Source organism: Aptenodytes forsteri, unplaced genomic scaffold (assembly GCF_000699145.1).
Source record: "Aptenodytes forsteri isolate BGI_AS27 unplaced genomic scaffold, ASM69914v1 Scaffold624, whole genome shotgun sequence".
Classification (NCBI taxonomy): Eukaryota; Metazoa; Chordata; class Aves; order Sphenisciformes; family Spheniscidae; genus Aptenodytes; species Aptenodytes forsteri.
Genome location: NW_008794808.1, coordinates 58,523 through 74,593, shown reverse-complemented (window position 1 = coordinate 74,593; position 16,071 = coordinate 58,523). Strand labels below are relative to the sequence as shown.

Sequence of the window (16,071 nt, the reverse complement as noted above, 5' to 3'; positions counted from 1 at the left end):
CCCGCGGGCGGAGCGCGGCCCCACGGCACGAAGCGGTGCCCGGACCCCGCCGGGGGCATCGCGGGCTCCTGGCGGGTTTAATTCACTCGTGGGATTTGCTTTAACTTCCTGCCTGGTAACGCGCGTGGGTGAGGCAGAAGCATCGGCTGACGCCCCTACCGGGCTTTTTCCTTAGGAAGACGCTTCCCCTGACAGAAAGGGACGTTCCGGCACCGCAGTTCAAGGTGCGTGTGCGTTTTCTGTGCGTTACTTGGCTGTGTTTTGCCCGGTTTGCGCCACCCTGATGGCTTTGGTTTACTCGCTGGGATCCAAGAGTTCTAGAGAGGTAGAACAAGCCCTGTGGCAGCAGGCTGATACTGGACAACTTGTCAGTGAACGAGCACGAGGGAGAAGGAAAACTATGGGATGAGATTTCTTTGCTTACAGAAGGATGGGTCAAAGAGCAGCAAATAGGTTAAGAAACTGGACGAGATAAAAAGCTGGTTTTGTTTTCTTTATTCAAGGGGATGTTCAGAGTTGAAAAGACCTTTGCTCTTCACACCTGTCTCGTTCCAGGCGCGTCTCCTGCCCCTTCGCGACTCGCCGTTTCCCAGGAAGTTTACTCGGGCAGCAGCGTGCAGGTCTGGTCCGATTACCTCAATGTGCACTTGCATCCCAAGAGCATCTACATCATCCATCAGTACATGCACGATGGGTATGTCCTAGAGGTTTGGTTCAGGATCTGTTGTCCAGAACGGATCTTAGTTTTGCCTTCAAGGAAAAATTAAGAGGGGATAGAATAAGCTTTTTTTTTTCCCCCCCTTTTTTTTTTTCTTAGGGAGTGTGGTTGTCTAGAAGCCTTTGGACAAGGTGAAAGGCTCCTGCAGGATCCTGGCTGCATAGAGGAGTTGGAAGATCGGTTGCACTTCTATGTTGAAGAGTGTGATTATCTGCAGGTTTGACAGCTTAGTCCAAACTCCCTTTTCTTTCAAGAAACTTTGCAGGTTTGACAGCTTAGTCCAAACTCCCCTTTTCTTTCAAGAAACTTTCTGTTCAAGATTAAGTAGAATCTCAGATGCTGCCATCATTTTACGCAGGGATTTCAAGTCCTCTGTGACCTACACAATGGATTCTCTGGAGTTGGTGCCAAGGTGACAGAACTGCTCTACGATGAGTATTCAGGAAAAGGAATCCTGACCTGGGGCTTGACTCCGGTCGTGAGTAACGTGGGAGTAAGTGAACAATGGGAAAACACAAGAACAGATGATGCGTTCATGCCCAGTCTGGATTAGACCCTTTCTTGTTTGCATCTTTAAGGTTCTAACGGTTGGATTTCCCCCCCCCAGGATTCTCAGAAGAATTTTTACAGACTGCTGAACACAGCCCTAGGAATTGTCCATCTCTCCAGTCACAGCTCGCTCTTCTGCCCGCTGTCGCTCAGTGGGAGTCTAGGAATCAAGCCACAACCTCCCGTTACATTTCCATTTATAAACTATGATGTACGTACTGTGTAGTGGCTTACCTAGAAACACCTGCCTTGGTCAGCTTTCAGCTTTTTCAGATTTACCACTCTCTATAAGTGTTTTCTGCAGCTATGTATTTTTAGCAATGTTTTTTCATGATGGTGTTCTGCTAAGCAGAAAAGATTTTTTTCCTGCTTTTTCACTGTTAGCAGAGACTTAACTGCCAACTTTTCATTCCCATAGTTTTTTCGTACTCTTAAAAACATTAACACATTTCCCTTTTTGCAGTCTTTCAGTTAGTGTACTGCCTTCAGTTTGGGCACTGAAGAAAAAGCTTGACTGCATTATTCTTCACGTGCGGAGTATGTAACTCCAGCCTTGTCTGAGCACCAAGAAGCTGCTGACAAGAAAACTGGCAACAGATCATTTGTTAGCAGACAGCTGACATGCTTATCCAAAACCTGAAATAGCTATTAAACACGACCTATATAAAAGCACAATTTACAGTATGCTTAAGTTAAATATACAAAAATCGGTTAAGGATTAAGATAAGGTTAAGGTGAATTTAACTTGTCCTGTAACTCTTCCATTTGTCTCCCTCCATAGGCATCGCTTAACTACCACAGTAGCGCAATTTTGGCAGCAGCACTCGATACCCTTACTGCTCCTTACCGGCTCTGTTCCTCTCAGGGCTCTATGATGGACCTTGCTGAAACACTTAACTTCTCCGGGAGAAAGGTAAGAGCAGAGAACAGCAACCTCTGATCCTCTCAGCTCTACCTGAACTACTGCTGTAGGCAGGAGCTGCTGTTCCACTTCACATCCAAACACACACACAGGACGTGGGGAGTGTGTTCTAGATCGTGATTTGTCACCCCCTCCTCCGGCTCACAGGTTGTGGCTGCATGGGCTTCTGTTCCCTTTCCTGCCCTACGTGGCTACTCGCTCCCCGATACTTTATGCACCTACCAGCAGGACGTGCCCTGGAAGCTTCTGTCTTCATGTAGGGAGCAAAAGGTCAGCTGCTGTTTTGCTCAGTCTGTTGTGCTACGAGGAATTTGCAAAGAAAGTCACATCAGGTAATCAGCAGTTGAGCTGCACCTTCCCCTTCAGAACTCTGGCACTCTCAACAGCAAAGACTTCTTACAAAAGCCGTTCACAATCCTCCTATTAGGAGTGTCAGTCCAGCGATCTAGCCAGTTACACGCTACTAACTCCATAGCAAAACGGCTAAAAAGCAGCTGAGTCACTGACACTCTCAGTCAAGTCCCCTGGAAAACCATGGATTGGTTTTCTTTGCAGCAGCTGTCCAGGAAAGCAGCCCGCTTCTCTGCTCCATGCTTGTGAGAGCACTGAGGAGGTTCTGCAGCGTTACTTACACACTCTGTTTCCTGGGGCACTCAGGTTGGTAACACTCTGGTTTTTGTTGGTTGGTTTGTTTTTTTTTTTTTAGAACAGGGAACACTAACTGGAAACTGAAGGTAGAGCGAATTCTGGATAACTTTATTCACCTTCTTCCTTACAGCACATCCCACGTGCTTGAGCAGCCATGTAATACCCTACCTCCGTACCCCCAGTTTTTTTCTCCTCTTCTGACCAGACAAGGCTTCCTCCTGGACAAACCTCCCAGTTATTCCTCAGCAGGTACCAAATGCCCCTTAAGCTTACTGTGCAACAGAAGGAGATCATGTGCGGGCAGTAGGGTCTAACGTAGGTAAAAGAATTATTAAAAAAAAAAAAAACAACCCCAACCAACACTTTTGAGTGTTTGTAGGGCAAAAATTATGCACGTTAAGCAACTCTCATGCTACACTGAGTTCAAGGAAAGCAACTGCTTGTAAAGTAGAATGGGGTAGGGAAACAAATTTTGATAGGTATATTTAAACAAAGATGTTTTTCCCTGCAGCTGTTGAAAGCATCCCTGTACTAGCAGCCCTGCAGTCCTCGCCGGTTCTGCACACGCTCCTCTACAGCTTATACAAGGATCTACAGAAGCTGAACACGCGGCGATGGGCCAGCTTTTTCTCTGCCGGAGTTGAACAGGATGACTTCCAGGAGGCCCTACAGGAGCTAAGAACTCTGTCACAGTGCTATGAAATGGGGTTTGGAGCAGATGGATCTGAAGATGAAGCAGATTCAGACTAACTCATCTTTATTACTAGAGATAGTGGAAGTAAGAATATCTTTAAGATCACTTTCAAAATAAAGGGAATGGCTTTAAAGATGGCCCAACTGCTACTTTTCATTTCAGCAGAATCCTGTTGCAAAGGCTGGCTGAAGTTGTCCAGCTACTTGCAGTTGTGTTGTAAAGGAGGAAAGCTGCTTTTTTGGGGCCGTGTGTGTGTTTGCAGTTTTAAAACAAGGTGAATTTGCTCTGCCTGTTAGAATAAGACCACACAATAAATACAGAATTCAGATTGTAACTTTCCCACGTACAGTCAACACAAGGGGAAAACTTACAAAAAAATCATGTGTTTGTTCCACATGAAAACAGACATCTTATGGTACAGTATTTACATGTTCTTTTCAAAGGCTGGTGGCCCAACCTTCACCATGGACTGAGATCGGCGTCCACCGGCATCACTTCTGTCATTTCATTGTTGAAGCTCCCCACGCAGGTTCCAGAGGATGTTGCCACCCTAACAGTTTTCTTCATTCCTTTAGTTTGATACGGATTGAGAAGTGCAGCTTGTCAGAAGTGTAGCAGGAAAGTGAAAAAAAAAAAGGTGCTGTCTTAAGTACCTGTGCAAATATTTTTCCTTTATCCACAGCACCTGTCTAGCAGCAAACTGGCAAACAACTCTCCTTCTGATTCAGTCAGTAGCTTATCGAGCCAGAAAAACCTTAATCATCAGGTTCTTCCTCAGAAAGCAGAAGATCTTTATCTGATAACTGGTCTGTGTTACTGGTACTAGTTGCATCCTCCTCATCTTCAGAGCTCCCATCACAGGATGTATGAAACAGCTTCATCAGTTCTCTGAACCTGTGGGATACCTGAAGAACAAGGGACATCCAAGATGACTAGTCACGTAAAAGTGTATGAAATGGAAGTTTCCTATTACAAAGTTCAGGGTGTTTGTGCTTCTACGTTAAAACATGATTTTTTTTTTTTTTAATGCAAGCGTCAATCACAAAGGGAAATAGAAATGGAAGAGCACTGGGTTGTTCTGTTTTCTTTGGAAGAACAGTTATATTCTACTGACTTGCAGGTAAAAACTGGCAGTTTGGGAAGATTGCTAGGCAGTGATGTGGGGAAGGCTAAGAGACAAAACCCAACAGATTCCTTGTAATTAAGCAGAAGGCTGAAGAGCCAAGTAGCAGCCACTGAAACAATCCTGGTACCAAATATAAGGCTAGAATATCAATGGCACTGTTGTAAAAAGGACCACGGCAGTCAGGAGTTTTGGCTCCACCAGAACAGATGAGGGTTTGTTTTGGTTTTGGGTTTTTTTTATTTGCAATTGGGATTATTTTTCTCTGATGCAGCATCAAATTAAAGTTAAGTTTGGGAGACTAGTACGACAGCAAACCTCCACCTTTCCTTCCTTTCCCCCCCCTTTCCCCATTCACTGTAGCAGATGCAAGCTTTTCCACACCAACCCCTCACCTCACTAGCAGTCTTGTTGCCCAGTTTCTGCGAGATGGCGTGGAAGGTTTCCAGATGGGCTCCTTTCTCCTGACAGGTGGTAAGGATGACCCTGTCAGCCTCCCTGCAAAACAGTACGGTAGTTATGAAAGCAGCCAAAACCAAGTGCTGACACTTCAACCACCACGAGCCCGAGAGGCCTGTTCCTGGGTAAGGATAACAATCACGGAGCAAGTCCAGCAGGCTTGTTCCTTTACTACTACTACCACCACCGATCACAAGACACATCTCTAAGCAGAGCTGCATTTAGCCTATTTTTAAGCTTTTCGAAGGAGAAAAAAAATTCTTTCCCAGCCTGAAGTACTGCAACAATCACACTGCCACAAGCAGACAGCATTTCTCATAGGACCGAGATGGCAGCTATGACGGACTGTGGTTAGATGAAATGAGGCAGGAACATTCAAAGGGAAGGGGCAGAAGACATTAGAAAATGGGAATACAAAATTAAAATAAAGGATACTCTGTACTATGAAAGCTGAAGCCAAATACTGAATGCACGAAGGATGTAAGCTGCAGTTCAGGCAGATTTACCTGGTCCAGAGGACAACCTTCTCCCCAGTCGAGCTGACTTTGCTGTTCTTAGCGCACACGGTTGCTTCTGTGACTCGGTGTTGTTGCTGCTCCTCTTCCTTTTGCCCCAGGGAGGCAGTAACCACTCTCTGTTCTAGCTGCTCAGAATGCTGATGCACCTGGAGCCAGTTGTTTGCATTTGACTTTAACCTGCTCTCAGGAAGATTTCCAGTGCAGCCCGTATCATCTGCTTCCAAAATGCGATTATCAGGGGACTGTGAGCTGCAGCTCTTACCCAATGTTGGTTTTCTACCCGGTGTTATCCATCCCTGCTTTGCCTCAGGTTTTCCTTCCAGAGGCAAAGGTGGTCCCTCGAATTCTTTCACATCTAATTTTGAAGCATGACCAAAGACAGCAAGCTTATCTGATGAATCAGAATGAAGCCCTTCAGTCTGACACAAACTCCTTCCAGAAGAGGAACTAGGTCCCGTTAAACTTTTTACTGTAGCAGAACGAGAAGACAGCAGCAGATCTCTGCTCAGCCCAAGGGAAGCATCTGCATTTCCTTGATGTTGCTGGTTTAGTCCCTTACTCTCACTTCCCACAACAGTGCAAGGGCAGTCTTTGGTTTCTTGAGGTAGTTTTAGAGTATCTTTTTGTAGATGTGTCCATCTGGGGCCAGTGATAGACGAGTCACTGTCCTTTGCAGTATTCACGACAGCACTGACACCTGCTTCGTGCACCCGATTATCAGGCAGCGCAGCTTTTTCATAAGATGCATGTCTGCCGGAGACAATCTTTCCTTCCAGGTGAGATCCTGGTAAGAAACCCAAACAAGATTAGACTAGCTGTTAGTAAGAAAAACTTCTGGAGGCTTTATTCATTTACTTTTTAAGAGGTTTTTTGGTTTTTTTTTTTAAATTCTAGAGCATAATGCTGTAAATGAAGACACAGTTTGGGAGCAGCTTTGTAATTCTATCTGCAGTTTACCCATCCTGTACTTCAAAGGCGGCACTCTGCAGTCAATTTTCTTCACCATTGTGGGTTACTACAACCAGCTGCTGTGTGAAGAAGTGATGAACACATGAAAAAGCTTACGTGCATTGCCCAGAACAAAATTCTCAAGTGAGACAGACATTGCTGCTCTTGGCACCCTATTTACAAAACCACTACACACTAGACATCAGGTTGCGTTACGTTTAAACCGCTGTATTTGACCTGTGCATTGTCTCCAACAGTAGCATTAACTGAGACATGGTTACTGCAAGAAGGAAGAGATCTCTTTCAGGTTTATCCTGCAATAATCACGTTTCCGCTTGTCTGTATCAGACTGAAGGAGAAACAAGTAACATGAAGGAGATCATTTAAAGGAAGATTAGAGAGATGGTGATTTTGAATTGCTGTGCTAAAATGAAAACTGGAAAAAAAACTATCGTGGACTGGTAGTACTGGGACTCAGATTAGTATGCTAGCAAGAGAAGCTTAAATGGACCAGTCATTCTGAAAAGGGTCAGGAAAGCTTTTTTTGAAGGGAATGCTCTGGATATTATGCATGTGTAGAGCATCCAGAGTGGGTAAACACAAGGAAAAAAATGAAAAAAGATTATTAGAAGTTCTCATTATCTCAATAAATTTGCATTAGAAAGTCCTGTAGCTATTTTCATTTGTGTGAACCAGTTTGGAGATGAATGATGCACCTGTCTGTACACAAGACTTTCACATACCTGAAGCCAGAGAATCCACTTTCCTAGATACATTTTTTGTTCTGCTCTGGACATCCTCTCCCTCATCTCTGTTCTCCAGGCTTTCTTCTGCGGGTTCCTTAGACATTCCAGAATCCTTCCCTTCAGGCCGAGGACTTGATTCTTGTTGAACAAGGCTTGCAGTCAGCTCTTGAGAATCTTTGTTTTTATAAAATTTGTTTTCACACACCTGCAAATCAATATACAGGCATACAGTTACAGATGGGGTATATCAATCCAAACCTAAACACCTCGGCCTTCGCTTCCAAAGTATTCCTTGACCCTAACAACGGCTTCAGTTTGGCAATAAACTTTCATTTAGAAAGCTGAATCTTTTTTATTATTATGAACAGGCACAGCTCTTTTCACATAGTGGCCACACAAGCATCTTCCACTAAAAAAGCTTATTCTTAACTCAAAAGAATATCAAAATTGACACTATTTAGCAGAGCAAGGAGGGGCAGTAGAAAGTGAGCAGGAGGTAGACAGGGGAAGGCCAAGTACTGCAGTCAGAGCTCCAAAGAGGGAGACGCTACTGGTCATCTTTTGATTTACTTTCTTCCTCAACACATTATTTTGGAGACACGAGGCCCGAGGCTGGACAGATCATCACAACAGTGGGACTCTTGGCAGGACTCTACTTTCCACTCACCACTCCAATGACTTGGCCTATCAACTAACCTTACTACTACAATGGCTGCAGGTCCTCCTTTTGCTTTTCTTTAGCTTGAGATCGCTACTCCCTTCATGGCAGGAACATGAACATTCCTTCATCCCATCTACCCACTCGACCTCCTGGAAACAGACATACTCCAGCTGACAAATGTGCACGGTACACAAAGATGACAGTCAGGGGAAGGTTAACCCCAGAGGGAGCCAGGAAGGGCTGAGTGGCACTCTGCGCACACTCAGAAGACTAAAGCGATTATGCTGCTAGCAAGCAAAGCACAATGGAAACATTTCAATCCCCTTTCTTCAAGTCTTTTTAGGCTGTTGTCATGTCTCTCTAAGACACGTTTATCCTCACGGGCATGCATTTGCTCAGAGTCCAGATATGCAGATTAGTGAGATACCCCAGGCCCACCTTGTCATTGTTCTGGCCTCCGATCTCTTTCCGCTTCTTATTTTTTGAGGCTGCATGCATCTTGGGTGGTTCATCCTCCTCTTCTACATCTGGCAAAGACACCTCTTCAAACCCATCAAACTGCAAAAGAAGAAACACACAAAAACTGCTCTATCATGATAGCTCTTCAGCAGACCAAACTTCATTTTCCCCATGAATTTCTGAATATTGAGCTCAGTTCCAGGACATCACAAGTTCAATTATGTTAGAAGAGACATAAATACTGTACAAAAATTTGTAAAGTTTGCTTCAGTCCACCAACAGCTATCCCACCCTGCTGCTTCCCTCACTCTGGAAATACAGGCTCAAATTGAGTCCTTCAAGTTCAAACATGTCTAGTATCTCTGCTTTTATCTTTTCTGGTCTTGGGGGAAAGATTACTCCACCTCATATTCCTTCTCTTCTGTCCAGTTGATCTCCTCAAAATCTCCCATGCGGCTGGCTGAGGGCCGTAAGTGATCAAAGAAAACGGAGAACTCATCCTGCAAGTGGTCGTGTCCTTTCAACAGTTGCCACATTTGGGTCTTCAGCTGAAAGAGAGAAATCCAGAGAAAAGGAGTCTTTCATTCCACGTCATCACATTCTTCTCAGAAGGATTTCTCAAAGCAAGTGGAACATCAAGGCTTATTAGACCTTCAGCATGGAAGTTTATGCTCGCATTGGTACTACTTCAAGAATATTTTGAGATCATTCCACACCTAGCTATCAAATTGGCATAGAAATATCCCTCAAAAATTCTAGTCAGACTCTGTAGGAGGCACTAAGCTAAAATTTCACCTGCAAGGTGATAAAAGCAAGGTGGAGGTAGGAGAGAGGAGACTCATACAGGCCAGTGAATTGTAAACCCTCTTGAAGAGGCAGCTTCAATTCTCTACCACACCCCACAGAGGGAGATCGCACTTGCTAAACTCTTGTGGTCTCAAAGAGCAGCACATGGGAACAGGGAAGCAGGCTAGCTAACTGCATTCTCAGGGGTTTCGAGCAAAAGGAGATACCTGGATGCCTGATTACCTCTGCAATCTCCTGGGGGAGGCAGTCCGCACAACTCTGCAGAACTTTGATGATCTTTTGATGGTGGGCAGGATTTTCAGCAAAACAAATCTCCAGCTGCCTGAGGAACTTCCGGCTTTTTTCAAATGCTTGCTGCTCTTCAAACTGACCAAAAGAAAAAGACTCACGCCTCATGTTCAAGAATGTATTTCCAAGCATCTCTAGTTGGCTTAAGCGAGTTATAAAATGCCTGTCTTGCTATTTGTTTTCCATTTGTATTGACACCCATTGCAAAACTGGGAAGAGGTGGAGGAAGAGAAACAAGACTTTGTATAATCAATACTCACATGAGCTATAAAGTTTTGCTTCAACCATATGCACATAAGAGAGGAAAATCCAGCAAGAATGTAACAGGTGAAAACCTCTATCTTACAAAGTGGAAGGCTGATTTGTGAGACAAGGGAACCATTCCACTTGCTGTATCTGCACGTTGTCTCTGCAGTCAAGTTCTGCAATTAACTGGGAAAGGCTGATTCTCCACAGTAATACTTAGTATGAGACTTAAAACAAACACTAGACTTTTCAGTTCTGATTAATAAAACAGCAAGGTAAGCAAGTAATTTACCAGCTGTTTACCTTTCTTGCCCTAGGAAGAATTCCTTATTCTTTCACTCCCACAAGCATTCACATTGCTTAAAATTTGGTCTCCTTCTTTCATTCTACCTACCAGTCCACACTCCAAAGCTTGTTCTGGTAAAAGAAAGGCAGCAAAATCTGTGAGCAACTGTGGCCAGTCATGCAACAGTTTCTGTAAAGTGGAATAGAGATCCACAGCTGTTCGCTTGTCCGTGCTAATCTCAAACTCATAGATAACACGAAGAAAGTCTTCATACTTTCCAGGAACATGCTGCAATGCTTCACGCACCTGGAAAGAGCAACAGACCTTTACAGGACTACATAACATCCAGGAAGAAAACAAGTTAATTTAGCAATCTTTGATCCCTGGCTACTCAGAATTTACACAGTGCTTCCAGTTTTGTTGAGTCAACCAAGTCTCTTCCTTAAAGATAAATTTGAACTGCTCATAAGAGAGAAGGGAACCAAATCCAAGACTATGAAATTCTGAAATTAAGAGGCCCAGTGTTGTGGATTGACTGCAGCCAGCAGCCAAGCACCCCCACAGCCACTCACCCACTCCCTGCCTCCCCCAAGCAGGACGGGGAAGGAAGAGGAAGAGCAAAAGCAAGAAAACTCGTAGGCCGAGATAAAGACAGTTTAAGTAAAGGACCACCATGTGGGGTGCTATAAAGAAAGATAACTCCATCCCGACCAGATCCAATGCATCCAGTTAGAACTGGCAGTTACGTGGCTCAGGCGTGAACTGTGTTAGAGGACTCAAAATGTTTGACGTTCCTATTTCTGGGTTACACACTGGTCTGGCTTACCCTGGATAGATAGGCTTGTGCAAATGCCAGATCTTTCTGTTCCCGCAGGGGGTCTCTCTCCAGGATGTCTTCATCATACAAGAGGAGCAGCTTAGATGTATCTTTGCTAGCACGAGCCCGTCCCCTCTTATTTCTGGTTCTGTGGGAGCTCCTGCTCTTCCCAGGGGCTTTCAAGTTTTCTCCTGTGAAGAAGCACAAAGCAAGTTGTACAGGTACTTTTCATACATTCCCTCAGCTGGCAGACAACTACTCTTCTATATCAATATTGCAATAGAAAAGTAGGTTTTCAGAGACAGTGATGAGTTGTTTACGCTCTCCTGTAAGTGTATGAGCAATATACCTTTCATTAGTCAGGCTGGCTAACATATTTTACATTGGCTGTTTATTTTTATAGCATCTGACAGGAAAAGTCTCTGGAAACAGCAACAAACCCATCCTAGCTGTTACTCAGCTAGCAATCTACTAAGAACTAATAGATACATCTACTGCGTACCAGGGGCAAAAAAATCGTAGTGGGTGAACAGAGACACGATATGAGCATCAGAGCTGGCTGTAACACTTGGAAATTATTCTTTTAGCTCATTATTTACATGAATAGAGTTAACATCACAGATAAAAAACTGGTGTCACATAATAGGGAATGAAATAGTGTACTAAGAATTGCTACATCGAGATTTTTATGTCTTTAGATTAGGAATCTGTTGGTCTAATGGGCTGAGGTCCACCTCCTCAAAGTTCCCTGCTCAAATTCATCTACCACTTGCTATATTCTGTTAAGGTATTATTTTGTTTCATTCATTTTTCCCCACATGACCTTGTAACACAAAGTTCAATTTAGCAAAGATTTGACTATTTAATATTGTTCTTATATAGGTATTGGGTATTAGCTGACACAAACCACAAATCTTAGGTCTGCAAATTTTTGAAGCACACATGTTTTACAATGGACTAAAGACACTCGGTTCACGTGCACGAGGGCTTCTATGTAAGAACTGCTGTTACAGAATTGTGACTGTGTTGCAAAATTTAATTTCCATATGGGAAGCATCACTAAGTTCAGATACGCTAAGTGAAATTAAACCTAGATACAGTTTCCCCATGGTTTTGCTTTTCATGCAGAGAGCAGCTGTTTCCCGTGTCAAAAGAAACCCACAGAACTTACCTGCTGGCATTCTGTGGGCTTCCACCTGCGGAGCCGTCTTTGTCAATGTGAAGGCAGATTTAGGTTCCTCTGATACATCTCCACATATTTCATCATCTTTCTGTAAACTCTCTATTCCTTCCCCTTCCTCCTCCTCCTCCTCCTCAGGCTCAGAGTTCTCTTCCTGGGAATTCTCTTCTTCAGAATCTCCTTCTTGGCTTAAACGTCTCTCTGTTGCAAGCCAAGTAAGTTTTTCCATTGTCTCCTTAGAAAGCAACAACAAAAAGACCTCACGTTGTTTTCTTTTAGTGTTTGTTTTAATGTCATTCAGCAACTAGCTCACTCCATCATAATTCTAACAGCCAATTTCACAGATCAACATCTGACCAACTAGAGGATTCTACTGAAGGGACAGAATTCAACAACAACCAGAACTACCTATTTTTGCATCATGCACAAAATTAAATTTCAGAATCTGCCACTTATAAAAGCCTTGATTTAGATGGGATTCCTTAATGATCATCTTAGTTCTTAAAGGCTTGCTGGAATTGTGACCTGGAATATATTTTACACTTCAAGTACTTCTTATTAAGAACAGCCTCAGTTGAGGAAGTCCTTACAACTCAGCAGAATTTAAATCTGCGTATTTGCAAGACATTCCTTTAGCTTGGACTTAAAATCTTCTCAGAAAAATGTGGTGTCCAATTTCTCTGTAAAACAGAACAATACCGTGCTATTATATAGTTAACAGTCCACCTTTCCAATTGGATTCAAATTGTGATTTGCTCTGACTGCACTAGGGTGTTTCAGGACACTGATATTTGTCATTAGCAAGTTTTTTAAAGTTTTGTTTGCTTTTACCTGAAGTTCTGGCACTGAAAGAATAGATTCTTCTGAGGCTGATGACATTTCTTCATCCTCATCTTGTGTAAAATCATCAAAGTCGTCTTCTTCCTCCTCTTCTTGTCCTTCTCTCTCTCCTCCAGCTTCAGGGCCAGCTGGTGTCCCAACAGACTGGCCATCTATACTGGACGAATCCTCTGGTCTTCCTAGTGGACTACTAAATTCTGCCTCAACATCTGCTGTACACGAAAGATTCTTTGGAGACTCACTGCTTACTTGTGGTCCAGCAACAACACCTGCATCCACCTGCTGTTCACTGTGGGGAGATGACTGCAAAGCCCGTCGTTCTTCTTCTCCCTTCTCGTCACACAAAGTATGCTCCTTTTTAATTTCTTTCAGGTCATCTGAACATGAACATGCAGCCTCCATGTTCAGTTCCTGGCCAAGATCCAGCATGAATTCCTCCTTCACTTCAGCACATAAAAGATCCCTCTTCTGTACTGGATTTACTTCCTTGGTAGCATCATTTGAATCTGCAGGCTCAATTTTCACCGTTTCATCTGGATCTTCTAAGTGAGGCAAAAGGTCCACAGACAACGGCTCTGAAGCGTTCTCGTCTCCTTCTACCACTGTCCAGCTACAGCAGTCACCCTTACTTACCTTTTCCTGACTGCCATTATTAGAAGTAGCAGGATTTGTACTACACTCCTTTTTAGGGGAGACAGCAGAGCATGAAACGTACAACTCTGGGGGTTCAACCTTGGGCTCCACCGTGGGATAGGTATTTTTGTTATTTCCAGCAGGGCAGGAAGGAACCAGATTCAGCTGTTCTTCATTTTCACCGACAGATGATGCAGAAAGACCAACAGGGTTAGGAGAGACGATCAACGAAGGGATTGAAGAAGTCACCAGAGGCTGATTTAAGGGACACGGGAAAGTGGATGGATTTACCAATAAGGTTGTAACTGGAATAGCCTGCGTGCCTCTACCAACTGTGGTATTTATGGGCTGAATCATATTGCAACCATTGCCTATATTGACCACTTTCACTGTGGTAGCAGGTACAGTAAGGATGACAGGAGATGGCTGAATCAAAGGTGAAGTCTTTATCAGTGGGGCAGATTTTGTCCCTTTTTTCTTTTGGTATCCCTTACGAACACAAGGTTTGCGTATTTTTGCTCCGGCCAAAGCTGGCAACATCAGTTTTGGCTGAAAAGTTACTGGATTTGAGGACACTAGAGCTGATGGTACAGCAGCTGAGAAAGCTTGTCTGGAGTCCGAATGTGAAGTGGAGAGCACATTCTGAAATTCCAAGCCATCTCCACTTCCTACCACTGCTTGAACACTCAAAGGCTGCACTCCTGGCACCGTCTGCATAACTGTAGCTGGCTGGATTAGCCGAGGAATCTGAACCATAACTTTGCTGGGAGGAGCTTCTGACTGGGACAACTTCACAGTTTTCTGGATGTTAATAGTGTTGGAACTGGGCTGCAGACAAGGACTCGGTCGAATGAGGACAGGCTTCAGAGCTGAAGACCTCTGCCTCCTCCATGCTCTCCTAGAGAATCGATTGGCAAGGGGCTTTAAGGTCAGTACTAGTCCCTTTGGCATGAGTAGAGGGTATTTTTCATCATATTCTGTGTCTGAAGTTTCCTTTCCTGTCCCCAAAAAGACAGATTCTGCATCAGGTGAACCTGGCATCTCCCTGGCATCTTCTGCTAATTGCTTCAATTCCCCCTGAATGGAGGGCAAGCTTGCCTAAAGGGAACAAGAGTTTATTAGTACAGTCCATAGGCCATTCCTCTATTACCACCTTGAAACAGTACCACAGAAGGTGACAGACAGCAACTTGCTTCTAAAAGTAAAGCGCTTTTTATTTACTTTACACTACTGTATATTACTTTATATTTACTGAATATTACTTTATATTCACGAGTTTTACTCCAAAGCCTTCAAAAGAATCTGAGAGCCTGAAAGAAACAACAGAACTGAATTGCTTTATAAAGGTTCCTTTAGTAAATACAAGATTTTGTGGGAAGGAAGCTTCACTGTAACAATGAAATACAATGGGCAATTAAGAGAACTGGATTTTATGGCATCTGAGACTAACTCTTTCCTCAGACACAGTCCTCCTTGACTGACTCACAGGCATGGTCGCTATGCCTCCAACTTAGTTTTCCTTATGCAAAGAATCTCAGAGAAAGAATCCTTACAAAGCGTGAGACATTTGGGTATAACAAAAATAACAGCCACACTGCAGGTGAAGATAACCTTAAAAAACCCCACCCCAAACCCCCAGATTTCTTCTTTCCTCTTAGAAGGTGAGGTTTTAAGGGGGGAAGAACACGCCCTCTCTCATGGCTGTAACACAGGGGGAAAGACAGCAACACCGCTAAGCATAAGGCAAGGGTAAGACTATGTTGATTAACAAATAAACAAAGCCAAATAACAAAATCAACACATGAAACCAGAGCCATTAGAAATACACCCACGTAGCAAAACAAGGATGTGACAACAAACTCTATATGTCCATGATAACTTCAATCATGTACTGCAGCTGGGCAGACAAGCACCAAGAGTAGTGTATAATACTTCAGGTTGCTAAGTACTACTGTTCTTGCTACGTTTACTAGCTAGACTCCGGATAACACAGGCTCCCATGCAATACAATCAGACTGCCTTTTGACTTCAGAGCTGTAGGCTAACCAAACAACTCACTCTGGACCAAGGCTGTAAAGAAAAAGAAAGAAAAAAACACCCAAACAAAAACCCCAAAAGAAATCAACCAAACAACAACAACAAACAACCCTATGCTGGATGAAGAATAGCAGAAACTACCTTTAGCCAAAATGGCAGGCGATGTTCTTCTCTCTCCACAGGTGGCTTCCACTCGTTAGGCTGGATTTCCTCACAGCACTTGAACAGAATGGGCAACTGTTTTGTCTTTTTGTAGTACTATGTGGAGAGGAGAGAATGCAAGACAAGATGACTGTGGTCAGAACACCTATCCAATAACTGCTGGGACACAGGATAAGGATTGTGCTCTGTAAAAGTTTGTGTGAATTAAGCGATTCTCATCACTACTACTTTAATAAGGTACTACCCACAGAAACATTAAAAAAAGAGTAATAAAGGCTGAACAAGAGCTCATTGCCATCTTGGTTTCTCTTGAAAGCAAGCATGAAGTTC

General features: G+C 43.6%; 2 protein-coding genes across 6 annotated transcripts in view; one reads left to right on the top strand and one right to left on the bottom strand.

Moving 5' to 3' along the window:
• The first annotated feature begins 480 nt into the window (after window positions 1-480).
• MSTO1 (misato 1, mitochondrial distribution and morphology regulator) lies at window positions 481-3,662 on the top strand. 2 transcript variants are annotated; one of them, XM_009274446.2, is made up of 9 exons: window positions 481-694; window positions 818-935; window positions 1,077-1,211; window positions 1,326-1,478; window positions 2,049-2,180; window positions 2,337-2,521; window positions 2,748-2,846; window positions 2,968-3,086; window positions 3,349-3,662. In XM_009274446.2, exons 1-9 carry the CDS (start codon window positions 507-509, stop codon window positions 3,585-3,587), a joined length of 1,368 nt encoding a protein of 455 aa, XP_009272721.1. In that variant the 5' UTR covers window positions 481-506; the 3' UTR covers window positions 3,588-3,662. The 2 variants fall into 2 exon arrangements, with proteins under 2 accessions (XP_009272721.1, XP_009272720.1); XM_009274445.2 differs by having other exon boundaries at window positions 482-694; window positions 2,745-2,846.
• The window catches only part of LOC103894958 (GON-4-like protein), a 27,111-nt gene continuing 14,621 nt past the window's right edge, over window positions 3,582-16,071 (bottom strand). For 3 of the 4 annotated variants that reach the window (XM_009274447.2, XM_019470798.1, XM_019470799.1), the window contains 13 exons: window positions 15,721-15,837; window positions 12,901-14,640; window positions 12,061-12,304; window positions 10,899-11,080; window positions 10,181-10,378; window positions 9,475-9,618; window positions 8,850-8,993; window positions 8,425-8,544; window positions 8,022-8,135; window positions 7,323-7,530; window positions 5,620-6,415; window positions 5,050-5,152; window positions 3,582-4,436 (listed from right to left, as the gene is read on the bottom strand). In XM_009274447.2, the coding sequence (XP_009272722.2) occupies window positions 4,287-4,436; window positions 5,050-5,152; window positions 5,620-6,415; window positions 7,323-7,530; window positions 8,022-8,135; window positions 8,425-8,544; window positions 8,850-8,993; window positions 9,475-9,618; window positions 10,181-10,378; window positions 10,899-11,080; window positions 12,061-12,304; window positions 12,901-14,640; window positions 15,721-15,837 (4,260 nt within the window). In that variant the 3' untranslated portion in view covers window positions 3,582-4,286. The remainder of the gene's footprint in view (window positions 4,437-5,049; window positions 5,153-5,619; window positions 6,416-7,322; window positions 7,531-8,021; window positions 8,136-8,424; window positions 8,545-8,849; window positions 8,994-9,474; window positions 9,619-10,180; window positions 10,379-10,898; window positions 11,081-12,060; window positions 12,305-12,900; window positions 14,641-15,720; window positions 15,838-16,071) is intronic. The other variant, XM_019470797.1, reaches the window with a different exon arrangement.

Coding starts and splice junctions, on each gene's coding strand:
- MSTO1 (XM_009274445.2), top strand. CDS start 507: ATGTTCAGAGTTGAAAAGACCTTTGCTCTTCACACCTGTCTCGTTCCA. Junction 2,181..2,336: donor TTAACTTCTCCGGGAGAAAG/GTAAGAGCAGAG, acceptor TCCGGCTCACAG/GTTGTGGCTGCATGGGCTTC. Junction 2,847..2,967: donor CTGTTTCCTGGGGCACTCAG/GTTGGTAACACT, acceptor TCTTCCTTACAG/CACATCCCACGTGCTTGAGC.